General features: G+C 46.7%; 13 protein-coding genes across 13 annotated transcripts; 7 read left to right on the top strand and 6 right to left on the bottom strand.

Annotated features, from left to right (window-relative positions):
• Nucleotides 1–43: 43 nt before the first annotated feature.
• On the top strand, nucleotides 44–1192 carry FPRO_10164 (uncharacterized protein; the record flags this gene model as incomplete). The annotated part of the gene is made up of 2 exons (XM_031233635.1): nucleotides 44–648; nucleotides 697–1192. The coding sequence occupies 2 exons, from the start codon at nucleotides 44–46 to the stop codon at nucleotides 1190–1192; spliced, it is 1101 nt and encodes a 366-aa protein (XP_031083452.1).
• A 1823-nt stretch (nucleotides 1193–3015) lies between these two features.
• Nucleotides 3016–4036, top strand: FPRO_10165 (uncharacterized protein; the record flags this gene model as incomplete). Its single annotated transcript, XM_031233636.1, has 3 exons — nucleotides 3016–3121; nucleotides 3175–3635; nucleotides 3686–4036. 3 exons carry the CDS (start codon nucleotides 3016–3018, stop codon nucleotides 4034–4036), a joined length of 918 nt encoding a protein of 305 aa, XP_031083453.1.
• Nucleotides 4037–4251: 215 nt separating this feature from the next.
• FPRO_10166 (uncharacterized protein) lies at nucleotides 4252–5058 on the bottom strand (the record flags this gene model as incomplete). Its single annotated transcript, XM_031233637.1, has 1 exon — nucleotides 4252–5058. One exon carries the CDS (start codon nucleotides 5056–5058, stop codon nucleotides 4252–4254), a length of 807 nt encoding a protein of 268 aa, XP_031083454.1.
• Nucleotides 5059–5873: 815 nt separating this feature from the next.
• Nucleotides 5874–6627, top strand: FPRO_10167 (uncharacterized protein; the record flags this gene model as incomplete). Its single annotated transcript, XM_031233638.1, has 5 exons — nucleotides 5874–5911; nucleotides 5965–6038; nucleotides 6093–6164; nucleotides 6214–6436; nucleotides 6492–6627. 5 exons carry the CDS (start codon nucleotides 5874–5876, stop codon nucleotides 6625–6627), a joined length of 543 nt encoding a protein of 180 aa, XP_031083455.1.
• An 875-nt stretch (nucleotides 6628–7502) lies between these two features.
• FPRO_10168 (uncharacterized protein) lies at nucleotides 7503–7978 on the top strand (the record flags this gene model as incomplete). The annotated part of the gene is made up of 2 exons (XM_031233640.1): nucleotides 7503–7716; nucleotides 7770–7978. The coding sequence occupies 2 exons, from the start codon at nucleotides 7503–7505 to the stop codon at nucleotides 7976–7978; spliced, it is 423 nt and encodes a 140-aa protein (XP_031083456.1).
• A 194-nt stretch (nucleotides 7979–8172) lies between these two features.
• FPRO_10169 (uncharacterized protein) lies at nucleotides 8173–9798 on the bottom strand (the record flags this gene model as incomplete). Its single annotated transcript, XM_031233641.1, has 2 exons — nucleotides 8173–9635; nucleotides 9684–9798. The coding sequence occupies 2 exons, from the start codon at nucleotides 9796–9798 to the stop codon at nucleotides 8173–8175; spliced, it is 1578 nt and encodes a 525-aa protein (XP_031083457.1).
• A 1251-nt stretch (nucleotides 9799–11049) lies between these two features.
• FPRO_10170 (putative ITR1-Inositol permease) lies at nucleotides 11050–12865 on the bottom strand (the record flags this gene model as incomplete). The annotated part of the gene is made up of 5 exons (XM_031233642.1): nucleotides 11050–11535; nucleotides 11586–11776; nucleotides 11832–12270; nucleotides 12326–12621; nucleotides 12673–12865. The coding sequence occupies 5 exons, from the start codon at nucleotides 12863–12865 to the stop codon at nucleotides 11050–11052; spliced, it is 1605 nt and encodes a 534-aa protein (XP_031083458.1).
• A 903-nt stretch (nucleotides 12866–13768) lies between these two features.
• On the bottom strand, nucleotides 13769–14633 carry FPRO_10171 (uncharacterized protein; the record flags this gene model as incomplete). Its single annotated transcript, XM_031233643.1, has 4 exons — nucleotides 13769–13805; nucleotides 13861–13980; nucleotides 14032–14105; nucleotides 14154–14633. The coding sequence occupies 4 exons, from the start codon at nucleotides 14631–14633 to the stop codon at nucleotides 13769–13771; spliced, it is 711 nt and encodes a 236-aa protein (XP_031083459.1).
• Nucleotides 14634–17037: 2404 nt separating this feature from the next.
• Nucleotides 17038–17995, top strand: FPRO_10172 (uncharacterized protein; the record flags this gene model as incomplete). The annotated part of the gene is made up of 4 exons (XM_031233644.1): nucleotides 17038–17188; nucleotides 17244–17675; nucleotides 17728–17834; nucleotides 17885–17995. The coding sequence occupies 4 exons, from the start codon at nucleotides 17038–17040 to the stop codon at nucleotides 17993–17995; spliced, it is 801 nt and encodes a 266-aa protein (XP_031083460.1).
• A 1243-nt stretch (nucleotides 17996–19238) lies between these two features.
• FPRO_10173 (uncharacterized protein) lies at nucleotides 19239–20295 on the bottom strand (the record flags this gene model as incomplete). The annotated part of the gene is made up of 2 exons (XM_031233645.1): nucleotides 19239–20171; nucleotides 20224–20295. The coding sequence occupies 2 exons, from the start codon at nucleotides 20293–20295 to the stop codon at nucleotides 19239–19241; spliced, it is 1005 nt and encodes a 334-aa protein (XP_031083461.1).
• A 563-nt stretch (nucleotides 20296–20858) lies between these two features.
• FPRO_10174 (uncharacterized protein) lies at nucleotides 20859–22127 on the bottom strand (the record flags this gene model as incomplete). Its single annotated transcript, XM_031233646.1, has 3 exons — nucleotides 20859–21088; nucleotides 21146–21784; nucleotides 21854–22127. 3 exons carry the CDS (start codon nucleotides 22125–22127, stop codon nucleotides 20859–20861), a joined length of 1143 nt encoding a protein of 380 aa, XP_031083462.1.
• A 1577-nt stretch (nucleotides 22128–23704) lies between these two features.
• FPRO_10175 (uncharacterized protein) lies at nucleotides 23705–24634 on the top strand (the record flags this gene model as incomplete). The annotated part of the gene is made up of 4 exons (XM_031233647.1): nucleotides 23705–23737; nucleotides 23784–23947; nucleotides 24021–24522; nucleotides 24566–24634. 4 exons carry the CDS (start codon nucleotides 23705–23707, stop codon nucleotides 24632–24634), a joined length of 768 nt encoding a protein of 255 aa, XP_031083463.1.
• A 587-nt stretch (nucleotides 24635–25221) lies between these two features.
• On the top strand, nucleotides 25222–26841 carry FPRO_10176 (uncharacterized protein; the record flags this gene model as incomplete). Its single annotated transcript, XM_031233648.1, has 1 exon — nucleotides 25222–26841. The coding sequence occupies one exon, from the start codon at nucleotides 25222–25224 to the stop codon at nucleotides 26839–26841; it is 1620 nt and encodes a 539-aa protein (XP_031083464.1).
• Nucleotides 26842–26861: the final 20 nt, after the last annotated feature.

Here is a 26861-nt window from a genome sequence, read left to right on the forward strand (position 1 = left end):
AAAGACCAAGAGCATCATCATCTCATCACTCAAATCTACCAATATGAAGCAATCTCTCTTCTCGCTCGCCTTTCTGGCTAGCTCTGTCATGAGCTATGACCAAGTCCTCGGGTTCAACGAAAAAGTCGAGGTCGAGACCAGAAGTCTCGATGAGATCTACAAAGCTGCCTTGAAGGAGGGAGATACCGTTACCCTCTGGCACGGCGGAGATGCAGTCAACCAACAAGCCGGCCTGAAGCAAGCCTTCGAGAAGCGTTTCCCTGGAATCAAGCTAAATGTCACCGTCGATCTATCCAAATACCATGACGTCAGAGTTGATCAGCAACTTGCCGCTGGTGGAAAGTCAGTCTACGTCGACAGCGTCATCCTGCAGACCCTGAACGACTATCCTCGCTGGGCTCAGGAGGGCGCGTTGCTCAACTACGCCCCCAAGGGCTTTGACCAGATTGACCATGCGTTCAAGGATAGCACTGCTTATTGGTATGGAGTGTATATCTTCTTCTGGGCCAATGCCTGGAATACAGACAAGCTTCGCGGTATCAAGGCACCCGCCGAGTACACCGATTGGCTTCGACCTGAGTTCAAGAACAGACTCGTCCTGACCTACCCCAACGACGACGACGCAGTTCTTTACGCCTATTATCTTATGTAAGTTCAGTCACATCCTTTAAGGCGATAAAGCTGACCAATTTGCAGTATGCAAGAGTACGGAGCGTCGTGGTTCGAGGGTCTCCTCAAGCAAAACCCTCGCTGGGTCCGTGGCACGGCAACCCCCGGCGCCATCATCAGCCAGAAGAACGCCACCGAAGCTGCCTACTTCGCTGCCGGCGGAGGCTTCGGCGAATCCAAGCCTATCAAGTTCTCTCAGCCTACACGCGGCAAATACGTCTCCTGGTCGCAATACGCCGGTATTCTCAAAGATGCTCCTCATCCCGAGGGAGCCAAGCTTCTGCACAACTTCATCCTCAGCGAGGAGTACCAGACTGCCATGGGTACTTGGTCTGTTCGTCGCGACATCGCCACTCCAGAGGGCTTCCCCGATCTTCGCAACGAGACTGCCACCAACCCGGCTGAGTTTGCGCGATTCATGTCGGACCGCGGGTTGGTTGAGAGACTGCGATTCTGGTTCGAGGCTCGTATTGGTACTGCAAAGGGTGTTGATCCTATCAATGACCCTATCAACCAAGGATAGATAGAGGTTTCCTGTAGTCCCAGTCGCATTCATGCTTTTCTTTCTTGTTATCTAGCTAACAGATCGTACATACTTTAGTCAGCTTGACATGCCTATAGGCATTATCCCACTTACATACCTTTATCCAAACCATAAGTGACCAAGTAAAGGGCAGTCACGTTCTCGCCAACCGCGTGCGGTAGCAAATGTGAGAGGTGGCAGATACAACTCAATTACGGTCTTGGTCGAGTGTCATGCGAGAGACTGCACAGACTATTTCCTATCAGACAGGAATATCGAGAATGTTTTGTCGCGCGGCGTATCGTGGCTAATAGGACGTCGTCTACAGCCTAAGCTAATAATGATTCCAAACACTGAACCAGCTCGCATGCCTTTCCAATCCGGGCAAGCTACTCAGTCCATCTGCGACGTTTCATTCTTGCACAGCCCTCTCTCCCTCAAAAGTTGCGACAGGTCACTGACCTCGCGATAGAAGCCAAGTCTTGGATCTTGACACAGAAAACGTTCTGGAGTTTGGGGTAGCAGTCATGACGCTTTGACGTAGATGGAACCGCCTGTTCTTCAGAGTTAAGCTATAAGCGCCTAATTCTTAACTTAATACTTAAGCAAAAAGAAAGCTGAAGGTGTCACGCCCGAAAAGTGGCGGTGAAACGTTGTCAAAACGGGGCGCCAAGTGGCTGTTTCAGCATCGTGAGACTCCTGGAGTGGAGTGGACTTGGGTTTGGTGGAGAGAATGCCGAGATCTGCCGGCTCGGCACTCGGCCGAAAATATTGAGTGCACATGGATTTGCATCCAGTAAATAAACTAAATTATGTCTAAGAGCTTACAATAACGCATGAATTGTTTATAAACGATGGGATATGTTTGCATAAACAGAACGCTTGATCACTGCTCACATCTACAAACAACAGCGCATCATTCTTCAGGAATTAAATAGAATAAAGCAACGTTGCCACGGTATAAGCCATCAATAAACTGCTAATGACCAGAAGAACAATAACGTATATCAATACTTCGGCTTCGCCGACCATACTTCTCCTCTACTCTTGGCCTCTTATTCGCGAAAAGCTGCGCCTACCTGGTACTCTTCGTTTCCGGTTTCATCACCAAAAACACGAACCTATTAGCGCCGATCAAAAGAACATTCTCTCGCAAACAAAGCCATTAAAACTCTTCCCTAAATGCGTGTTAGGCCCAGGGTTGATCTCTATTAATAATACGCGGCGGCCGACGTGAGTGAATCGCGAGTTCAAACGTCTTGGTGTTTGGAAGATGCAAAAATCTGAGAAACCAATCGCATTCACCAAAAAAGCCAAGAACTCTCCGAATTGTTAGCACGGAGAGTTTCACGTGTCAAGTCTTTTGGGTGCAGCGTTAGATCCGTAGGGGAGGGGCAAGAGGTCTGAGCGAAACATGAAACACCAAGAATTTTGAAACATGGGTCAAGACTTGAGACTCGTGAACTGACTTCTTGAGAGGAAAATATGTGGCTGTGAGAGGCGTTGAGACAAATGGAAACAATGACCTGAAGCTGAGGTTGGGGTTCCTCCTGATGCGATTTGATCGCTGATGATCAGCGCTGGGGAGGGCATGGCCAGCCGACAACCGAGGAGGTCGATATCAAACATCATACTTGCGATATACACACAAATTTGTATATAAGAGTCGCATCATTCGACATCTTGGAAAATAATCCAACAGCATCTCAATCATCTTCTCTTCTCTTCACTTCCTTTCTAAGAAAGCCTTAAGTTAGCCCTGGCGGCTCAGTTTCAGCAACACAAACTTTAATAATCCTCTTTTGATCCATACAACCTTCAAAATGCACTCTCTTGCTATCGCCTCTGCATTCTTCGCCATGGCTTCTGCTCATGGAGTCGTCCTCTCTGTTGAGGGAGCTAATGGAGTTACCATGCCTGGTCTCAGCAGTAAGATGCCACCCTATATAGAAGTATACAGCGGATTCGCTAACAATAGGCAGTTGCTGACGGAACTCCTCGTGATTGCTCAAGCAACCGATGCGGTTCTCAAGCTGACACCTCCATCATTCGTGATCGTGAGATCCGCAGCGGAGAAGCCAGCGCTCTGGGCAGGACCCAGGGTAACGGCCCTGTTGACGCCTCCGTCATGATCTCTAGCTTCTTGGGCAGCGGAAACGCTAATAATGTTCCTACCAATAACGGCACTGAAAGTGCTGCGGGTGTTGAGGATGACCTTTCCAACTTGCCCAAGGGTAACAACCAGGGCAACAACAACAACAACAACCGGAGGCGCCAGTTGGGTAACCTCTTGGGTGGACTCTTTGGAGGTGGCCGTGGGGGCGGTGGTGAGAAGACCGAGACAGCTGAAGAGACTAGCGTTGCTGCTTCAGCTGGAGAGGGTGCTACCAAGGGCTTGCCTACAGCCTCTGATAACGGCGAGGTCACCATGACTTATAGACAGGTAAGTCCCATTCATCCCATCCAAGTGCTTAGCTTAGCTAACCCCCTCAGATCAACCAAGACGGCGCCGGCCCAATGACAGCTGAAATCGACGCGACATCCGGCGGCACCGACCCCGATGCCTTCCAAACCGCAGAGGTGACCCAAGATGTTCCTGGAATCGGCATCCAGGGTCTCTCCCTCGCCACCAACACCGACTTCCCCCTCAAGGTCCAGATGCCCCAGGGTATGACCTGCGAAGGCTCTGTCGGAGGCGCCAACAACGTCTGCATCGTTCGTGTCCGCAACGGCGCCGCTGCTGGTCCTTTCGGTGGCTCTGGTGCTTTCACTCAGTCTGCTGCTTCGCGAAAGCGTGCTATTGCTTTCCGCCTCAAGAAGCGCATGGAGATTGTTCGCTACTAAGTGGTTGATGGATATGTATCAGAGACAATGGTAGCTGGGAAGATGATTGAAGATGGTTGTAGATAGTTAGGGACCTGTCTCTCCGACTCTTAGTAATACATGTATTACTGCTCCAATGCTAAGAATGTTGAACACTCCAGCTTATGTGCTTGCCGCTATTAACATATTGCTCTCGTATCTTGCCCTTCTATACCGTATCGACAAATGCTATCTGTCTAAGTTTCATCCAAAAGCTTATCAATAGCACTCATGACGCCGTAAAAGCTCTTAGCGCGCTGTGCATCTTCCACTAACTTCTTGAACTCGTCCGCTCCAGTACCCTTCCCATCATATCCCCACTCCAATCCATAATTCACCACATTGCTATCGAAAGAATAGCGACCTCTGTCCCGGCATAAGCCGCAAAAGATCTCCTTGAACTCATCTGCAAAATGCATGCGCGGAAATGCGTTGGAAATCTCTTTGAACTCTTCTTCCGTTATAACGCCTTCCAAGTTCGGGAGGTCTTCCGGTAGACCCAGGAGGTGCAGGTTGGGCCCAAGAAGATCCCCATGGACACCGAAGTGAACAAGCGCGACTTCAGGCTCTTTCCACGGTGCAATGGTCTCCATTGTATGAAGAGCGATAGCATCCCAGGCAATCTGCATACGGCGACTGCCTTGTTCCCAATTGCCGTCCTTCTCCGACGTTGCGTTGATGAACTCACGAGACAGGTTCGCACTATCAACCTCGAATCGTCTTGTGTTCGTGACAAGCTCCTTCGTCTTGGACCAAGCGAGATCGTGAAGAAGACAGCTTACGACAACGAGCTCGATGTCAAGAGAGTCACCGAGTTCGGCAAACTCGGGCATCTTCTTCTGGAGAAGAAGGCAAAAAGCTGCACTCCGGAGGATGTGATTTAGAACACCTGGAGTCGCGTACTTTTTCGCGTGTTGGTATGAAGATAACACGAGGGAAGTTGTCGGAAATTCTATCCCTGTTAAAGGAAAAGAAGGGAAGGGGCCAGCAGTTGATGATGCCATAATTGATGGTGTTGAGTGAATAGATGGGATATAATTTAGGCCAATAGTTTGAATGAGTCTCAATGTAGCTGGTAATGTTTTCGACGTTGGGTTGGCATATCAACATTATATACAAGAATGCTTGACAGAAATTCTGACAAATCAGTTACTGCCATGATATTCATCTGTCAAGCACTAGAGAATTAGACAAATAGATATGTCAGAAAAAAACAGAAAATGCCAGAAGCTCTCGATGCGGGCTCGGGCAAGTTATGTATAATTACCGACACCAGATATGTTTGTAGGGTTGCATTGTGAGCTTTGCTGTGTCGCAACACGTTTGTGGCACCAAATAAAGCCACAGGTCTTTACAGCCACCTGCGTCACAGGTCCCCTTACTGCTTATGTTCAGTAATCATGACTCTCAGCTTGGAACATTAGAATTGGATATAAGTAGGCGTCCGTCTCAATTGGTTTGCTGAGTTAATATCCGACCCAGTTCGGAATACATACGTCTGTGTTTATGCTTATGAATCTCAACCACTAGTACAAGTCAGGACTAGCCAACCTGCATCTTATTGATTTATCATGAAAACACCAATGAATACAGAATAAGAGAGTATCCGAACAGTCTCGGGTAACACGACTGTAACCAACTTCTCCCGGGCGGATTACTGAAGTGAATGTCACGCAATGGCGATTTTGATTTGTCAAAGCCATTTGTATATAATGGAGGTTGGACCCCTAGGTCTGGATTTCATTCTCAAGTATTTTAATTAACAACACGCGCCAATTACCTGAAGCATCTACGTAAATACCTTTTTCAAGCAAGCAAAATGACCAAGACCGTTGCTGATCTTATTGAAGCCCATAAGTATGTTTTCGCAACACTCACCTTTTACCTACAACCATCTAACCAGGTAATAGCCCTCAGGGTTTCACACCATTCCCAACTATCGCCGAAGCCAACAAGGTTACCAAGCCTCGCCTTACCATCGTCGGTAAGGGACCATAGACTGCAACATCCCTGAGTATTTGCTAATAAGATATTATAGTCGCTTGCGTCGATCCTCGATGTAGCGTCGACAAGTTCATCGACTTCAACCTCGGGGTCCTAGAGGGTGAAAGTAGGTCAAGAACAAGACAGTCGCCACTACAGAAACTAATCGCATTTAGTGGTCATGGTCTCGCGGAATGCCGGCGGCAACGTCCGATTCGCTGTCCGGGACATCCTTCTTCTAGACACGCGATTCGTGATCGACGAGCTCATTATTGTTCATCATACTGATTGTGGCTCAACCATGTTTACCAACGAATGGATGCGCGACACTCTTAAAGCGCGAGTTGATGAGAGTCATTGGGAGGAAATTGATAAGATTGACTGGGGCGCCAACACTGAGTAAGTATTGAGTCTACAGATAAATAAATCCTCAGTGGCTAATGATTGTGTGCAGCATGGGGGACAGCGTTAGAGGTGACCTCGAGTGGCTTCGTAAGAACCAAGTTATTAGGGACGAACTCAAGAACACGGCTCGTGGATTTCTGTTTGATATCAAGACTGGAAAGGCTGAGGAGATTAAACTTGCTTAGGCATGCCTGCTTGGGCTCGAGACACATTGAAAGCTTACAGGCCAGTCGAGTCGGGCCCTAGGCAACAGAGCTTGTCTGACATGCTCACGTACTGTCCTTTATAGATAAGCAGGTCTATTGTAGAGTCAAACAGAAAACAGAATGCACATAAGGCCTGCTGCTAACACCCCTTTAGGGTCTTATGAGTGGTATGTGGGAGATAGGAGGCGTGGTATAATTATCGGCTTTTAGCCAGGGTTAAGCCTAGAATGCATGGAATGTATACCTGGAAGTAATAAATGGGTAAATGCATAGTTGTAAGGAGTGGCTGTGGTAGAGCCTTTCTTATTTTCTTTTCCCTTCCCTTTTTTAAAAGAGATTATTATACAAGACGCGCTGTGCTGGTGGTAAGTCTTACATGCAATTTCCAAACACTGTTTGGAACAAAATGGCACCAACCACAGCGCTAGCCCTACCGAATTAGGCAGCCCGGCATTAAACGTTCCGAAAGAGCGGTCCGAGCCTTTGTAAGATATTACCTTATTCCGTTAGATCTCGTATTACTTACAGCGCACAAGCTGTAGTCATGCCAGGGGTTTAAGGGCTAATAACAAAAGGTCTTTCAGCTCCAGCATAAGAGTTTCTTAATAGAGCGAATGCCGCTGACTTCGAACTAATGCAGAGAGTAGCGTCGCATTGAATGAAGGCCGCTGATGTCAGCATAGTCAAATGAGACATGGCGGATAGTGGTAACTTTCTGTGCTGCCGGCCCAGCCGTTTTTGCTTCGCAGTTAGACGGCTTACAAAAACATGCGTCCTCACGGGATATAAATACAGAGTGTCTTTACAATTAGGAACTAAAATGTTTAACCAAACCAGGCATCTCGTCAATCATCATGAAGATCACCGCCTTCCTCACTTCTGCCCTCGCCGGCGCCGTCGCTGCCCGCGACAGCGTCTACCTCGTCAACTCCTACAAGGGCAGTGAGATTTCAAGCGGCATAGCATATTATGCCGATGGGCATTCTGCAACCGGAGGGTCTCGTCCTGATGACTATGTTGACGTTGTCCATGGAAGCAACATCATCTGGGAAGGTCGAACAGTGAAGGGTAGGTTTTCCCGAATCTGCAGGCTGTCACAAGAAGAAATTAACTGGATTTAGGCACTTTCGGTAGTGGCGTTTCCTTCACATCAAACATCTTTGCCGATGCAGGCGGCAAGCAGGGAAATGCTTGGGCTGGAACGGGAACGAACGGGTTTCACACATACAACTGCTACAAGGGCACTAACCCAAATGGTAAACCTTGGGTACTGTATACTGTGGATGGCTGGACTGTCAACGTTATCTACTTCTGCAACCCCTTCAATTAAAGAGTGACGTTTGAAGATATAGGAAAGGTCAGACCAACCCATTTCAGCGATTACTGGTACCGTTGCTGACCAAAGTTATTAGCCATGCTGCAGTTTGGATTGAGCGGTAATAGTCTCTCATAGTTTATTACCCTCCAAGGAATTTATGTCTTAGCACGAAACTAAATTATATTCTCACTTCTAAACTGCCGCTTTTACTCTTCCAAGTTCCTTTTCCAAACCTTGACAGGCATAGGCCCCAGGATGTGGTTCATTGTCTCCTCTCTCTTCAGCTCAAAGCCTGCTGGTAGTGCAAATTCGTAGCGGTGAACTATTGAAGCAAGGCAGACAGCCTGCTCAAGATATGAAATGTTGCGCCCGATGCAGCCTCGAGCACCTGCTGAGAACGTAATAAAGTGAGACTGTAGTTCCTTGCCCTTTTCGCCCAAGAATCGCTCAGGAATGAACTTTTCTGACTCGGGATAAATGCTCTCATCGCGATGCGCCACAAGAGCAGACACACCGACAGATGTGTTCCCCGGGATATACTGGCCCATGATCGTCAAACCTTCCGGAGGAGTCTGACGACCGAGATTCTGGGGAGTTGGGGGCCAGAGGCGAAGCGACTCATCGAGACAAGCGCGAAGGTAAGGGAGATGCTTCACCTTTTCGTAGGGCGCCACCACCTCATCGGGCTCTAGGACAGAGTCAAGCTCGTGTCGCAGGAGCTCCATCACCCTAGGGTTGAGTATCAACTGATAGAGAATGTTGGCTAAAGCAATCGCGGTCGTGACGCTACCCGCGTTCATCATGATGTTGATCTCAGCAACAATCTCGCCCCATTCAAGCTCATGAGAGTTGCCGTTCTTGTCCTCCATGAGCGCCTGGAAGAAGTCGTCAAGCTTTTCTCCCTTGTGGTATCGATCTAATCGGATTTGAGCTCGTCGTAATACAATGTCATCCCAGCCTTTCGCTGACTCTGCCATCTTTCGATAGAAAGGAATGACGTTAGAGATCTTATTGAGCAACTTGTAATAATCATAGGTCCACAGAAGATAGGACTGCTTGCGTGCAGTGGGATAAAGGCACTCGCGTAGATTGGCTTCGTAGACAGTGCCGCATGTTTGCTGGGCTTCTACACGATCGTGACCTTGATCAAGGAGACCAAGCTTTTCCGAAAGACCAATATCGGCGATGGCGTCGAGGGAAAAAAAGTTAGACCAGGCGCGGAAGTCAAGATTGACGTCTTGGGGGTCGGGAAACTTGGCGCCCTTGGGCAAAGGAGCTGTGCAGACCTTGTCGAAGTGGTTCATCATTCGCTGCACCTTATCCGCGACCTTGTACTCCCAGCCCTCGAGGTTCTTGAGTGCATAAGCAGACGACAAGACCTTTCGCTTTCGGGCATGCTCGTGCTTATCTACAACATCGGCCAGGTGAAAATGGGTTCCGGCTCCCACGATGTATGATTCGTCCTTGATACAGGGAGTTCCGTGGCCATAGATATCTTTTATGGCTTGACCGCCGGCGAATGACAACGAGTTTGGCCCCGTTCTGATAATGGGTTTTGTTTTATGTAGTTTCGCGAGATGAGTCGACCGTGCGCCTCCATGGGCGAGGATCATGAAGGGAAGGTTAGACATGCCGGAGAACGGGGACATGTTAGGGAAGCGCCGAAGACCTGTATAGAGTCAGTATGGATATTTCATCTTTGGACCAGATATATTACCTTTAGGGTCTTTGATATAGAGGATAAAAGGGAAGATAAAAAAGTAGAAGACCACAGCGATACCCACTGCAGCTGCATAGGGCGCTGAGCCCAGGGAGGCAATGGAGGTAAACATTGTTGACACTCTCGATGACAGGTTAAGACTCGAGAAAAAAGTAAGAAAGAGACTGTTTCTTGGGCGACCTTGGAGGGATGTAATGTATACGAGCAAGACAACATGAGTTTCTTATACATGGCAACTTCTGCGACGGTAAATATTAATCTTTGACAATTGCAATCGTGATCGAGAAAATTGCCACATTTGGCGACTTTCTCCGTCCCCAGTAAGTTTACCCCGCGTAGATTTACCCCGCGACCTCTGAACATTTCCTCGCCAGTCCAGAAAGGAATCAGCCTTAAGATGTCACAGGAAGCCTAAAGCAGGGATGACGGACTGGACTCGCTTCTCGAGCCTTGATCTTTTTCGGAAGTCCAGGCCAAATTTCCTCATACGCTGTGCATGTCCACCATCTCCACCCACGGTGTCAGACCAAGCGCGGGGGGCAATTGCCTATTCCAGATACACTACTCTGAAATATTGCGCTATTTTTAAGTAGCCATATGAGGAAAGTTGCTCCATATACATATACTGTGAGGCTTTTAGAGGGCTGGCCCAGACACAAACTGACGCGATTCGCACATTGTGAAAGCGATAATCGTAGCCCGTATACAACCTTTACTACCTAAATGACGAGTTTTCTACAATCTCGGTGTGCTGACTTTGAAAAGCAAAACCAAAGTCTTGGCTCCTCAATTGTGTTCTTGATGAGTTGTCGGATAAATTGTTAATAGGATATACATAGGAGGTTGATAAGAAGTTCTTGCTCTTCCTCCTACCCAGCGTCGTATATATATGCTTAATTCTATGTCTTTTTTGGAGAATTTCCTAAAAGCTTACCTTTAACTTCCTTAGAATGAAAGAAAAAACTACAGTGGTTCAAATTTATAGAGAGATGGCCGGGAACAGATCATTCAGGTTCTAAATGCCCTCATATAGAAGAACAACTTAACAAATAACTGTAAGTTATTTCTCACCCTCAAGTGTAGTAGTCAAGCACCTAGGAAAGCTCCCTATAGCAATGCAGAAGTCAAGGGAACTCACCATAGTATCAATATTTCTGATTTCATTTTTCAGTTTTCAGTTTTCAGGATCAATAGCCGAAAATAGAAGTTGACATGTCATTAATCAGGAACATAGTTTCAAGCACATTGCAGAGTTTAGGCGGTATTGAGCTCTAGTGTAATATCGACTATCGAGGATTTGAAGAACATCCTGAGTAGTATCGGGTTCACGATGGCATGCCATGCAACTCGCGAAATTTCCCATTTAGGCCTTAGACGCCATAGAAGCCTGGCTGTTAGCCTTGAGGTCGAGCTGCATCTGCTTGGCCAACTTGACGTCAAACCCATTCTCAAAGACCTTCCTGACCTCTTCAAGCGGAAGCCCCTTCACCTCCGGGTAAAAGAAGATAACAAAAATCCAGCCAAAGAAGCAGATACCTGCATAAAAGCCAAACGCGCCGCTAGGTGTCATGCTCTTCATCATAGAGAGGAAGGTCGACGCGATGATAAGGTTGCAGCTCCAGCAAGTCACTGTATTCATCATCGTGCCAAGAGCGCGAACCTCGAGAGGTAGAAGCTCTGTTCCGACCCAACCGATCGTGGCTACACCTGTAGCGAAGAAGGCGACGTAGAATATGATGGTTACGAGCACGACTATACCAGCCCAGTTGACGGAATCGGCCTGAAGGACGAGATCTTTGGAGATGGGAATCCAGTGGAATGCGACGGCGGCGATGACCATGCTCACAGCCTGAGGAATATAAGTATGGTGGCTTTACCTAGGACTTAAGTGTATCTTACCATGCCCAGGACAGTGACTAGGAGGATGATGCGGCGGCCTAGTTTGTCTATAACAACCAAGTTGACAAATGTAAAAAGGAAATTGGTAGCACCAACAACGATGGCAACGGCGGTGGGCTTGTTGAACCCGACGAGGGAGAACAGAGTGGCAGAGTAGTACATGAGAGTGTTGAAACCACCGAGCTGAGAGACTGTGATACTGTTAGCGATAAAGGTTCAGACCCATGAAAATGTTGAGAGACTTACTGGCCATAACGGTACAAGCAGAAATTAGTGCACGAAGGTTGGAGGGCACACAGTGAAGCTGCTTGAATTGCCACCAGAGAGACTTATTGGCCACAACCGAAGACTCGACCTCAATTGTCCATACAAGGTGTTCGAGTTTAGATTTGAGCTGTTCCTCAGTAGCAGCAGGATAAACTCGTCGCAGGCACTTCTCAGCTTCGTCTCTCTTACCATGAGCAATAAGCTGTCGAGGCGACTCAGGGCAACGAGGCAGCAGGGCGGCAAGAATGACGGGGGGAACTCCGCCGATAGCGATCATGTATCTCCAGCCATGAGGGACATCGGTAAGAGCAGCTCCAAGACCATAAGAAACCAATTGACCCAGTGTCACACTGAGGTTATCGAAGGCAATCATGCGACCGCGATATTTGGCTGGGGCGAGCTCTCCGATGTAAAGAGGCTGAAGACGTTAGCAACTTAGTTCAAGACAACTGTTTGTAGAATTAGGCTCTTACAATTATCATCGCCGCCGACCCTACTCCAAATCCCACTATTAGACGTCCAGCAGTCATGGCGACAATGTTGAAGGCGGCAGCTTGGACGACAGACCCAACGAGGAAGAGAAAGCAACCGATGTAGATTCCAAGCTTACGGCCGTATTTGTCAGCTGGAAGGCCTGCGATCAGAGCACCGATGAGAGCGCCGCCAGAGGTGATGGAAGTGATGAGCTCTTGCTCATGGGAATCAAGATGGTGGCCAAGATCGTCGCCGATAGTGACCAGAACGGCCGAGATGACACCAGTGTCGTAACCTAGTAGATCATCTTAGGATAGTTCAGAGGGGAAGTATGTAGGCTACGTACCGAACAAGAATCCGCCCATGGCAACGGTAAATGTGATAAGCCAAACGGATTTGGATGGCTTGGTATCTTCGATTGAGTCGTCGAATTCGACAACAGTGCCGTGAGACTTTTCAAGGTGTTCGACATTGGTGGACGTTGACTTTTCTATACCGCCGCCCTCGGTCGAGGACTTATGATCATCCTGAGAAGACATGTTACGAAACGTCAAGATAGAAGACTGAAATAGAGATGAATATTGTGGTGCAGATGAGACAGCTTGTTGTGAGGGGAACTGCAACATGTGAATGGAGCGCAGCACCATATATATACTCCCATGAGGCTAACGATTCATGCGGCAATTACATGTTGTTTCATTGGCCTCGCTCGCTCTCACGATCCCGAGAAACCTTGTTTTCTGGGGGTTAGATCGCCTCAAAAGTTGGGGTATTAGCGGGGGCAGCGGTTGGATCCTGGAAATTGTGTACAGAATCTCGATTGAGAAAAAAGTCTTCCCCAGATAACGACCCTCTTTCTCCATGTTCACTGCCGTCGGCTCCATGTTCTGCGATCCCCGGTTGTGGGAGAGTCTGGGGTACAAAAATGGGTTTCGTGTCTGCCGGAGTAAGTTTCCTTTACAAATTGGCAAGGCAAGGTTCAGTTTACTACTTGGTGAGGGCACCTGGACTCGTGGCTTGGCCCAGAGCATTGTGGACTGTGAATCGCGGGGAGTTGGCGTCGACATTTGCGATTCTTCTCGTTTTGGTGTTGTTGTTCCGAACCTTGTGGAGATCGTCTTGTTTGTCCCCGGAACAAACACCCCGGATTTGTTATGAGCTGTTGCCATCGTTCCCAAGCTCTGGAGCGAGTGGGGATTAGTGGCGCATGTTCCAGACTCTACCCCGTGGGGAACCATGCCATGTTCTAGCTTCACCTATTTGCTATTATGTGTGCTTCCACTCTTCTCCTATGGACCTATTGATTTAAAGCTATTATTTATTGACAATCACTCTTGGATAGCGCAAAATCGACGTGGCTGTTCAAACATCACATACAGAGCTTAGTACGCATATATCAAAGGATCAGAATTACACGCTTTACAGCTATCACAATGGCCTAGCTAAAGCCATCCCCACGTTTTCTTCAAACTATCCTTTCTATAGACGACAATTAGCTACCAGATGATAGATGAAAATATTAGTCGAACCATACATGTAAGAAGTCGGCCATCCAAACCGATCAGTTGCATTAGCTAGAGCACAAAGGAGTGTATCCTGCTCAGCGCGTTTGTCGAAAAGGTCTCCGACCAACGCTATGGCCATGCATGCAATCCTCAATACAAATCAGCATAACCGCCAAAGTTCGGGGTCTATATGAACGCACAGGTATGTGGGACTGGCTTCGCCCATGCCTGCAGCGATAGCGCAGACTATCTTGGTGTCGGTCTTCATTTCGTGCTACTCGGCATTAGACAATTATCCCTCGGTGGCACAGTGCTTCTGTACCTCTATTTGCTTCATTGTCCTATTCCTTGCAAGCCCAATCTTTGGAAGACGCGGATCGTGAGACATGAGAAGCATCCTGCTGAGGTGGTAGTATTGCAAGCCAGCAGCCACTGGTTCGCTATACAGCCATATATCTGGAAGTACTTGTTTCTCAGGATGATTGCATGTGTATATAGGATCGAAGGAATCTGGTTTTGTCTCCGACCAGATGGTTATGTCTTTTAGCAGCGCCGCATAGTGCTCGGTATCTTTATTATCTGAGAAACAGTATCGGATGATGTCTGTCAAGTGAAGAAGCATAAGATTTGCCCAATCTTTGTCATCCACAGGAGCACCTCTTTTCTCTGCCCACAGAGGGTCTAAGTATGATGGGAAAGGTACCTGATTAACAACTGCCAAGTAGGCTTCCATTCGTAGATATGCCCACCAGGCGGCCTCGGGGAGGCTCTCTCGTTCAAAGCTCTCTGTCGGTCGATCCATCATGTTCGCTTGACCGAGAGAGGGAGAGGAGACCAAGCATTTCGCTGTGCGTACTGGTAATTAGTGGAAAGGTCCTACACTAACAAAATAACAACAAATATGCTCCAGACAACATAAGACACAAGACGTTAAAGGTTGAGACACTGACCTTCCATACTTTGCGCAAACCGTGATAACAGGTCCACGACAGAATGGATCTCTTCCATGGAACAATTAATGTTTGGGCTGATGTTAGGCAAACGTGGATTTCTATCAGAAAGCGGCTCAGCCGCTGAGTCCAGGCAACCTGGATTAGTCCTCCCCTTGCCAAAATGTCTTGAGACAATCGTCAAGATAGACTCGAGAAGTCGAGGATATTGCAGCACTCGAGTTGATAACCAACTGGAGAACGGCCGATCCGGATCCCCAAGATCGAAAGCATCGCTAAAGCCGGAAAAGAAATGGCGAACCAGCTCTGCCTCGTCTTGCTTGAGCACGCACGTGGGTAGACGTAGTTGGTATCTATCGCCATACGAAGCATAAGTATCTTGTGCTGCAAACTCTGTGTCACCATTGATCTGATCAGTCGTAACGTTTGTGTATTCGTGAAACACCAGCCCAGGTAATTGGTCGGATTGCTGGTGGAATTGCAGGGTGGAATGGCACAGATTGCTAGTCTCTTGTGGTTGAGTATCTGTATGCGAGTAAGTCGAGCTAGTCAGACGTTGCTCACCACCGTCGACATCATGTCGACTACTCCCAGATAAAGGTGTATTTTCTTCGTCTTGTCTTTCTAGGAAGTAATAGGTCTGTTCTTCCGAGGAGCTGGGGTAGGTTTCGGGGTCTGAAAACGAGTTAAACGACCGAACAATGTCCAAGGTCTGATCCAGAAATTCGATCTTCTGCTTGTCAAGCTTGCACCATCGTTGATCAGATGAAAATTTCAGCCCCTTTTTACGTGTTCTTGCGCATTCTTAGCATATAAATCTTGTTATAGGGTATCGCCATTGCTAACGTCGAGCCAAGCCTACTGTGGCGAAATCGACATTGGAGGCTTCTGTCACAATGTAGGTTTCTAGTGATACACTGAGCACAAGGCTCTTCATCATCACCTTGGGTGCGGAGGCTATGTCAGCATATTGAGCTGGAAAAGGGATTTAAAAAAAGACGTTACATCTGAGATGTCTGATAAAACGGGCCTAAATTTAGCCGTGATCGATGTACCTGTATGACGTAGCTCACTTTAAACGGCAATTCTAGCAAAAATTAGTCACGTAACGATAACCAAGAATCATTTGCATTGGCTTTACCTTACAACCCGAGATTCTTTGCCCAGTCCGTCCCATATCGTGGCATGTGTATAAGTGTACAGGAAAGCAAGAAGCAAAATGGAAATAGCGGGGCACGTACAACCTGGGGTCGGGAGACTTATACCTGCGTTTGGCTCGGTAGGTAGGTAATTCCGGACCCAAGTGGATCAGAAATACATGTCACCATAATGTTAAAATCCATAACTGGGATACTTGTTCCGAGGCTAGTTCCCCGGTTCCGGAACAACTGTACCAAATTGAGCTATTGTCTGCGGAGAAGTCTACCACTAACTCCAAGAGCCAAGGCAAAGCCCGCACTTTATCCTGCTCATCGTCAGAATGCGGGGAGTCTATTGTCTTACAGTGAGCAGTATGGGGATATTTTACGTTTGCGTTGACAAACCATTCCCGCTGAGCATGAGTCATGCGGCGAGGAGTGGCCATTTCTTGCTGCAATATACAGTAAACATATGTTAGTTGTATATGTCCAGATATTCAATTCTTTTACTCGTGATGCATCACGAGTGTTAGGAAAGGCGATTGCTATGGTGAAACCACGGCAGTAGATCCTGTGTACATTATAGTTAACTTGCTAATTACCTAATCATGCTGCCGCTGCGTCATTTGTCCCCCCTCTGTCCTTTCCCACGATCTGGTAGTCTCCCCTCAACACTCATCTCACAATGGTGGAATCACCTATACATGATGCGGTTATGCCGCCGTCTCTATTCCTTGCAGATCGCTCCCTAGAATATAAATCAAATGATGGTATACAGTAAGTCTTTTCGCGAGGACTGAGTATCGGTCGTGAGTTAATATATAGCAAGACTGTCTTCCCCAGCATCTTACGCATCCAGCTACCTTATTGGCAGCCCGCGTGGATTGACATCCCCGATAAGAACTAGACGGGAAGCGTTTCTCTTAGTAAATTACCTGCAAGATCTGTCACCAAGAGTGAGCTGCTGTCCTCCAAATAACGTCCTGTCTCTGATATCCAGTTTCAGATTGATATCTGCGATCCTTCGAAACGCTTTGGTCGTGAAGTGCCAAAGAGGGCTCGCCAGCTTCCCCTCCTAGCATACTCCATCCTAGCTTTCTCATCACGCCATCAGGTCATGGTCACCGGTATTGATGACGAAAGTAGTGAAGAGTATCACAGCCATGCATTGCGCATTTTGATCCCCATTCTTGACGACCCAATGTCATCGTTGGATGAAAACCTTTTAGCAGCAGCAGTCCTCCTACGGTTATACGAGGAGATGTGTGGTAAGACGGTCTTGAGAACTTCATTACCATAGCTTGCTCATTAACAATTCTGAAGATGTTGATACTGGAACCCATCTCGTTGGATGCGCGCGACTCTGGAATAACATCCCCGACTTCATAGCTGAAGGCGGGTTGAGCGAAGCGGCCAGCTGGATTCTTCTCCGACAGAACCTACACATCTCTCTGATCAAAGGCGAGCCCATGCAAGTAGATCTGAATAAGTACAGACGTTCGAGATCATTTATAGACACGACTGATGAGGACTTTGCCAATCGGATTATTCTCATCTGCTGCCAGGTATTAGAGGCTTGTTTTGGCCCAGGCGCTCAGCCCGACTACGAGACGTGGGCGCATCTTGGCAAAGAGGTTGCGCTATGGCATGATTCGATACCAGCTCACTATCATCCTTATCACTCGGACATGGAAAGCACTTCTACTGGCGTCAAGTCGGCTTTTCCTGTGGTATGGATGATGAATCCTGCTCAAGGTCAGTGTATCGCATACTTTGTGACTGAGTCAACTGACTCATACTTTTGCAGTCATGGGATATCAACATTATTGTCTAGCTCGCATTTTGTTACATATCTCTGAGCCCAGACTATGGGTGTCCAGTTTGAGAACTATCGAGCATCGGGTAGCTGCAGATGTATGTTAGCCATCTTCATGGATGCCTTTTTGCTAACATCGAGATGCCAGAAAGCGGCCTTGAATGACCTTCATATCGCTGTCGGTCTCGGTATTCACAACCCTTCTGTAGTTGGTGCTGGGTTTACTGTACACCATATACTTTTCACTTGTGAGTTCTGAGTAACTTCTATTGAATTAAAGGCTCACTGACAGTCCAGGTGGTTGTTTGCTAACTCATCCCGTAGAACGACAGGAAGTGCTTGATTTTATTAATAGCTTCGGGAAAAGCATTGGATGGCCCGTACATCGGCTAACAGATAAGCTAAATGCAACATGGAAGTGAAATACATAATATCATATTGCGTTAAGCATAAGCTGTAAATCAAGCAAAATACTAAAACAACCAGAGAGAATGACAGTCTCCTGTTGTGAATCTGAAGTACGTTAGTTAGCCGTGCATATTGTAAGAGGATCTAGACCATATTGAGATCTGTAGGGCCTTGGCCCCTCTGTCAAGGTCTTAATCAATCTGCTGCAGATGAGACGCTTGGCAATGCGCTACTGATCTCAAGAAGGCTAGATAACATGGCGAAGGGAATATGCATAAATGTAAATAAAGATGATTTCAGTACCAGAAAGGCTTCCAGCGATTGGAACAGCAGTGTTCACATGTCCCTACCCTCTCCTCATAACATGCCGACTCAGAGGCACATGATAGACGTGGATTGTACCAGCCTAAACGCGTGGCTGTAGCTCATCACCAGCGGGACGGAGCTCCCTGATATGTAAATTTCCGTGTGTAAAGGGCCCAAAAGTGGTCGATGGCCTCTGCAGGTTTGCTTGCAAGACTTGGAACACCCAATGTTAGGATACTGGCAACGTTGGCATCCTTTGGCTGAGAGAGCGAAAGAGTATTCCTCTTTCATTCAGTAGCATCGATCACAGGCGCTGGATCTCATTGGGGCGGAAACTGTAATATATTGCATTGTATACTTTGTCTTTCGGCAGATGGCAAGTAAATGAATTGAACTATTCTGGACTACAAATTGAGCATTATATAACTAATAAATTAACGAAAGCTTATTCGTAAAGTTAAATCGATAGGGCTTGAAATAACTAACTAGAACTAATAGCATAGTTAGATATTTTATTTTAAGTAAGTGTAAAATACTTTTCGCTTTAAGAATAGCTTATATGCCTATTAATATGCCTTAAGGCTAGTAATAAGTAACTGTTTGAACTAGAGATATTAAATAAATAAGAAAGTATTAACTATAAAATAAAAACCACCTTATTATTAAGACTTAGTAAGACAAAGTGGAATGAAAATAAGTTAATGTAGGTCTTAAATTAATATAAAACGCTAATAACGTCAGGTTCTATATTTTGTGGTCCTGAAGTTCCTTTTGTAAGAAAAGCCAGTTTACTCCTCGTTCTTCTCTGCCTGGGCAATAGCCCAGTTGTGAGAGGCCAGAGTAGCCTTATCCAAACTCTCCTCAGGTAATCCCAAAAGATCATTGTGAGTCTGAAAAACACCATCGCTAGTAGGATAGAACGCACGAGAATACAAAGCCTTCAAGAAGCCCGTGTCCACTCCCTTAGAGAGTTCATCTAATCCCTCCCGGAAACGCTCGACGGTTGATTGATAAGAAATAGTCCAGTCTTCATCAGTCTGGCCCAAGACTTTGTTAACACTATCAAGTAACTCTCGCTGGTTAAGAGTGAAACTCTTGATGTAAACGGGCTTGTTCGCAAAGTGTGCCAGAGTAGTGGACTTGTCGTTCTCGTCCTGTGGGAGTTTCTTCATGTTGACCAAAGCTCCCAATGCACGTCCAGTTTGAGGCCAGGTAGTCGTGTTCACCCGAGTCTTACCCTCATCATAGAAAGTGACTTTCTTGTTGGGAAAGTCGAATCCGTATGTGAAAGGTCCGACGCCCAAGCTATACTCGTACCAAAAGTTAGGTGTGATGGCGAGCCAGTTGGCTCCAACATCCTCGACCTCTTTGACACTGGCATAGATGTACTTAAGAGCCTCAATGTCATCTTGGAAATTTGGGTGGCCGTAGAAATCGACGCCGTAAGCGTTAGGTACGATGTAAGAAACACCCGCCTTACCAGCCGCCCTAACCAGCTTGCTATGGGTGTCGGGAGGTGCCGTGAGGGCTAGAGTGATGACCAAGAGGTCTTGGCCCTTCAGAGCCTCAACGAGGGAAACCTCATCGTCGTAGTCGATATGAACAAGCTTGATACCCTCTGGAACGGTCGTCTTACTACCCTTGCGGGTAAGGGCGGTAACAGTCTGCTTGCCAGACTTGAGAAGATACTCTGTGAAGACTTTTCCGATCTGTCCTGTAGCCTATGAATATGTTAGCAAATCAGACCCCGATAGCTTCTACAGGCATACTGACACCAACGAGGGCCACGTTCTTGATGGCGTTGACGAAGCCTGGGGGTTGGTCCTTAGCATACTGGGTAGCCATAATAGTCGAGATGTAGTTATGAGTATGAGAAGAAGTAGTGTAGAAGGAGTGAAATTATCTTGCTAATAATTCTCAGTTGAAAGTTGTTCCCAGCCAGTTTCTCTTATCTCTAATATGCTTACAAATTTATCTACTCCCATTTCTCCCACAAAATCCCGATGACGAATCAGCGATCAAGTTAAGTGTTAGTGGACTGAATAATGAAGTTTGCAGATTCCAAGTTTAGACCAGGTCTATCTCTAACCATATTCAGCTTAGCATAGCACTGCACCATAACAACCCGCTTGCAGACAATTCCTAATTTCCTAAGATCAATCTCGTAATAACGCATTTATACACAACACCAAGCGGCTTATACCTACACAGCTAAAATTCCTCTTACAATAGCTCTATCTTAAGCCACCTAATTGTCCGCAAAGCTAACTATCTACTAAGTCCTTTTACAGGATACGGTCTTCACAACAATTATTGCGAGCGTCAGCTTTTAATGGCAATACAGCATTACAGAGAACAGATATAAAATAAACATAAATAGCATTAGCTATCAAACTACACATTACATCTTATGCGATAGTATAGACAACCTTCTCGGCACTAACTGCACGAACTCCCGGCACCTTGTTTGGAGAAATAAGTGGCAGGCCCTCTTCGGCAATCTTATCAAGACCACCAGGCATTTGACGAACGGGGTTGCTATACAGCTTGACCTTGCGCTGGCAAGCTTCTGAACCAAGAAAATTGAAGAATTCGGCAGCGAACTTGCGTGCTTGAGGATTCGCTGGAATACTCGCACCTAACACTCGAAGTTAGCAATGTCAAACTTTTCGCCAACCTTTTAGACCTCACGTACCTTGGTAACCGATTTCAACTCCCAAGCCCTCCCAAACAGCGCCGATCAAGGGCTTGATGCGCAATTTAGTATTGTCAAATTTTCCCAGAGCTGGACTTCGGTACACTGTGAAGCGACCGCCAGGAGCCAAAATTGATTCGACTTGCTCAACAGTTGGCGAAACAGATACAGCATCAACTGCATAGTGCACACCACCAGTGTTAGCAGTCAGTTTCTTGACTTGCTCAGTCCAATCGACATCATGGTAGTCGATCAGAGCATCAAAAGCATAGGGCTTTGCCCGAAGTAGGTCATGTTTCGAGGCACTTGCTACCCCGATAAGATTGACCTTAGTGCCCGAAAACTTCTCGCTCAGGCGGACCAATTGAGCAGCAAAAAGACCGAGAGATGTAGTCGCTCCATAGATAAGAATATTGACATGGTCGCCAGAGTTCAGGCCAAGGTGACCATAACCCTCGGTTTCGGCAAACGGACAAGGAAGTTGAAGGCGACTGAAAACCCCCTGGGCTGCAGTGAGACCGCACAAACTGATGCCGGCGGCTTCTTCAAAGGACATGTTATCGGGGATGTGCCACGCGAGATCCCACTCAATGCAGACGTATTGAGCAAATGCGCCCGGTCGCTCGTTGACAGAGCAAGCTAGTGATAGGACAACGTGTTAGTGACTAGGTTCATGGTGATCGATATGGCGCATGGAATACTTGCCACCCTGCACAAAACTTGCAACTCTCGTGCCGACTTTGACACGGGAATCATCCACTTTGTCAAGATCTGAGCCAACCTTTACAACCTCGCCTGCAAAATCACTTCCGACCACGCGGTAGTCCTGCGTAGCTACAGGGTTGGCAGTATATAGCCAATCAACTCTGTTCAACGCAACAGCGCCAACCCGGATCAAAATCTCCGATGGGCTGGGTTCAGGAATAGGAATGTCTTGTACGGTGACAAATTTGTCCTTGGGGGCGAGGACCAGGGCTCTCATTGTGGTCATGGTAGAGATTGATCAAAGTCTTGAAGTGGCAGTAAAAAGATAAATCGTTGACTATGCAGGTCAAACTGAGTAGGAATTTCAGGATGCGGAGGGTTTAAATATTTCACCTCCAACATCAGATAGTGTAAACCTTCCCTAGGCAATGGAAGGGTCGGCTCTATTCTACCCAAGTGATATCAAAGACTTGTATGAGATCGGTCTAACTATTTGAGGATAAGTGTCCCTGAATCAGCTCAGAGAGGTACTGACCGCTCAAAAACTTATTAAGCAGCTCTCCCACAAAACACCGAACCAATTTTTACTCCACTTTATCACCAACAACTCGGATATTAAGAGACAATTTTGTTAACTCCGTGAAAAGACTTTGAGCTTCTCTCATTGCCCACCAAAGTTTGCATCGTATCTCAAGATACAATGAGTGACCAAATAGGTACGTAGTCCCGTTGATATACTCCAGCTTTGCAAATTGGCGATTCTGTACTCGCTGTCTAATCCCTGTCCACAGGTAACCAAAATGCAAAAGACCTTCAGCAAGACTTAGGTGTTAAGTCTTTCCAGACTTCTACGGGTCCTTTCATTTGTGATTGCGGCAAGAGTTACTTGCGCAAGGAACATCTCAAGAGACACCAAGCAACACATGGTTCAGAACCACACAAATGCCACATTTGTGGGCAGTTGTATTTGCGCAAGTAAGATCAGATCATATTCTTCAGCATACATACTTCTAAACCAATTGTTTAGGGATGTCTTAAAGCGCCACTTGACAACTCATCAAGATCCTTCTGCTAAACCACGTGCTTGTGATCCTTGCCGTGCAAACAAGACAAAATGTGATGGCAACGGAGTTTCTGATTGTTCGTTTTGTAAGAACAAATCTATTACCTGCAAGTACTCTCTGCGACGATCCAGGATGCGCAGAAATGCCACTCTCGAGAAACAAGACAAAATGCCTCTAAATGATGAACCATCATCTACCGCTCCTATCAGACAACCTATCCCTGAAGCCAGACTCGCAACAATAGGAGAGGCCATGAGCAAATCCTCTATGGCGAAAGCAAGATCAAAAAGTTATAGAAATGCATTACCACCTTCTATTTCAATTATTGAAACAGCAACTGAGCCCAGCTCATCGAACGATCCCAGTTATTTGATAACAATTCTTAACCAGCTATCTGCATCACCGCCCCGATCAGCCCCCCTGCACGTCAAAGATGCATCTGCCTCTGAGAAACAATGGATTGAAGAGATTTTCCAGTCTTACACTAATCATTTTCATCATCGATGGCATATAATCACGGCTGCGACTTATGAGTTCAACGAAAAGCCCTTTGACAATGCAGCATCGATCATGATGATTGGGTGTTATTTTTCTAGCAAGCAGAATAGCAACAGGGTTTTCATAGATCTTCATTGTAAACTTGTTGACCAATACATACAGCTATTGATAAGTTGCTGTTTGGTGACGTGCTATTTACCAGCTATATCAGCTTACAAGTTCAAAGGATAACATCTTAGGAAGCAAAATAATCCCTTCTGCAATGAGACGTCTGGAGACTTACCAGTCAATTATGTTGAACATAATCTTTGCATTACTCTTGAATGTATGTATGGTTGTGACGAAGCATCTCGTGCTAACATTGTCCTCAGAACGAAGAGATAACAGCAAAGGCTAACTCTCTCTGTGGTCTTTTCATTGAGACACTGCGAGTTACTGGATTTCTCAAAGGATTATATGCACAAGAAGTCCTCCAAACCGAGTTTCCTGGCAGCTATGGTCCGTGGGTCGGCATGATAACAGACGAGTGGAAGAGGTTCGTAATTTTCTTTCTTCTTCTTATCATATAGCCCTTTATCATTTCAAGCTAATTCGGTGAGTGAATGAAGACTCATCTGTATTCTCTTCAAGATTGAGACACGGATATCTCTCGACTGCCAACGGCGTCCCCGACTACATTACAACGAATTGGAGACCACCCTGCCATCGCCCTTTTCCCTACGAAATTGTTATGACATGGATGTTTTTGCTCATCGCCAGCGATATGATACCATGAGCCGTAATATCCAATTATCCTCAATGATCAAACATCCCGAGCACTTTCTGCCTGTTCCGTTGCTCGTTGAGGACGTCTACCTCGGTCTTTGTGGTCTTACTGTTGAGATTCTTGAATATGAGCATAATCGTGTAATTTCCGGTACAGTAGACCTCGCTGCGGCGAGATTGATACGCGACAGTGTCACTAATCGGCTTACAATTTGGCTTGCTCATATCGAGGATGTCACTCAAAAGCTATCTTCTGATATTGCCAATCCAACAGACGATGCTCTATTGGTCAATTATCTTGCACGAGAGAACGAGGCTCAAGCCTTGTCAAGTAGTAGGGTAGTGGTAAGACAACGTATCCAGGATATCCTCTCTGACACGATGATAGTTTGTCATCAACTTGAGGCTTTACTATCTACCTTATGTTAAAGCTAGAATAATAATTATTACTTTCTAAACATAGATAATTAGTTATACTATTATTTAAATACTTTTGGCGAACTAATTTATGTTAAAGCTATAAGTGTCGGTATTAAGCCAAGTGGCAAAATCCATTATGAGTATGTTAAGAGCGTGGTGGAACGACTGGATAACAACACCCCACTTTTGGTTACTGTGCTTGAAAGGCTGAGCAAGGTATACTTCTACCGTCACAGTGAGATTGGAATGGTTGTACATACAGTGGCAAAGAAGGTTCTTGGCTGGATTCAAGGCTCAATTGAAGCTTGCCTAACTACCTTTTCGAATGTTAATAAGAGCCCAGAGTTAGCCCAGCGCACTTTAACAGCTGAAAACAGGCTGTTTGTTGCTGTGTCTAAAGCGCTTACTGTTTACGTAGTATAGCAATCCAACTACCCCAGACCTATAAACACAACACGGATTTACCTCGGCGAATAGTCAGCCACCTGCCTGCAGCCCCACATGACTGGATATTGCTCCCTCGTTCATTCTTGTTATACATACGCCTTGGCTACCTGCACAAGCACTTTGACTTTGCATGTGAAACCCGAAAGCATACAATGGAAACCTTCTGTATTTGAGATCATGTCGGAGTTCTTGTACTTGTCACCACCCACCCGCGATCGAGACTGTCAGCATGAACGAGTAGCTCAAGATGATGCTATCGGCCGCGAGAATACCCGTGAATACACCAGTCAAAGGCGAGAGCGAACACATGACCCTGATGGGAATAAAGATCCCAGCATATCTGATGTGCAAATGAAAGGTGCTACTATTGTGGGGACTGGTAATAGTGCTTCAGCTCAACATACTTGGCTCAATAGCACGTGCGCCAATTCTTGGTCTCGAGTTTCCCTCAATCTCCTCGACCCCTTCGACACGTTGTGCGAGAGTCCAGAGAGACTACGACAGCTTATGATACATCGTACGGCCCAAGGTCAGCTTCAACCTCGCTCTGCTAATGTATGTTCTATAGCGTTGGCCAAGACCGCCGGGGAGCCGCTATTTCGAATCGATCAAACGACACGTTGTGTTGTGTTCCAAGGTCTGAGCAGTGGGGATGGCCTGGCACCATTATTGATCCATAAGTCTTTGTTCCATGCTCTATCCCTTCTTCTAGCTTTAGCAGCCAATAGCTATCAGCCAAACTACGAAACGATGCACCACCTCAGTCAGGTTCTCCGGTCTCTCGACCAGGACTTGTCGAACTTTGGTGGTAACTCGACAATAGTTCATACCATGACAGCCATTCTCATATTGATCAGCTATGAGTACCGAGTCCGCGATACATATCCAGGTCATGTCCGCGCTGCTACACATATCCACGGCCTCCAAACTATGATCTCCCAACCCAACATCCTGACCAGCCAACATAGTGTCGCGAATGTTACTCAGGTTCAGCGAGCTCTGTTCTGGCAGGACATAATCTGCTCCCTTGCTACTGGTGCACCTCGACTCTTGCTGTTCGACAATCGTGGGATATTCACCCGCTTACGGGAGAATGAGACATACCGCAGTTATTTTAGTTTGCCGCAAGGATTTATACCGCACAACCATGGGTGGTCTGCAGAAGTGTCTGCTGTGTTTGAGGATCTCAACGCGTTATGTTTCGTCGTGGACACAATGCGCCGAGAGACAGGAGCGTCAATCAGCCTTGCTGATAATTTTAGCGAGGATACTTTGGATAACCCAGTGCCGTTGATGGAGTACTTGGATGATGAGGGTTACCCATTATGCAATGGCCAAGCCAACTTGCAGATTCGACTTGTGGATCTTCTCAGTGAAACAAGAAGAGATAATTCCCAGACCGAGGAAGCCCTGATCTACAGAGCGTGCCTCTTTGCGGCTTATCTCTGTTCATATCGACTCTCTGAAGGTGTCTGGGGAGGGTACTTTGCGCCTGAGAAGTGTGTCACCGGGATACTAGATTGTATGACAGACTTTACAAGACAAATGTCGCCGTGGAAGCTTGCGCCGGAGATCACATTCTGGTTGCTTTATATGGCTGGTGGTCTCACAAAGAGTCAGCTCCATAGGGACCGAGCGGTTGAATTGCTTGAACGTTATCGGTGCTTCTACACAACTGGTTACGACCGGGACTGGGAGCTAGTGGAGATGAGGTTGAAGAAGCTTATCTGGTGTGAACATGTCATGAAGCAAAAGATGTATAGGTTTTGGCAAGCATGCCAGATTTGTTGCTACTAGTCCAAAATAATAATGCCATA

The sequence above is a fragment of the Fusarium proliferatum genome (genome assembly GCF_900067095.1).
Source record: "Fusarium proliferatum ET1 genome assembly, contig: FPRO_scaffold006, whole genome shotgun sequence".
In the NCBI taxonomy this organism is placed as follows: Eukaryota; Fungi; Ascomycota; class Sordariomycetes; order Hypocreales; family Nectriaceae; genus Fusarium; species Fusarium proliferatum.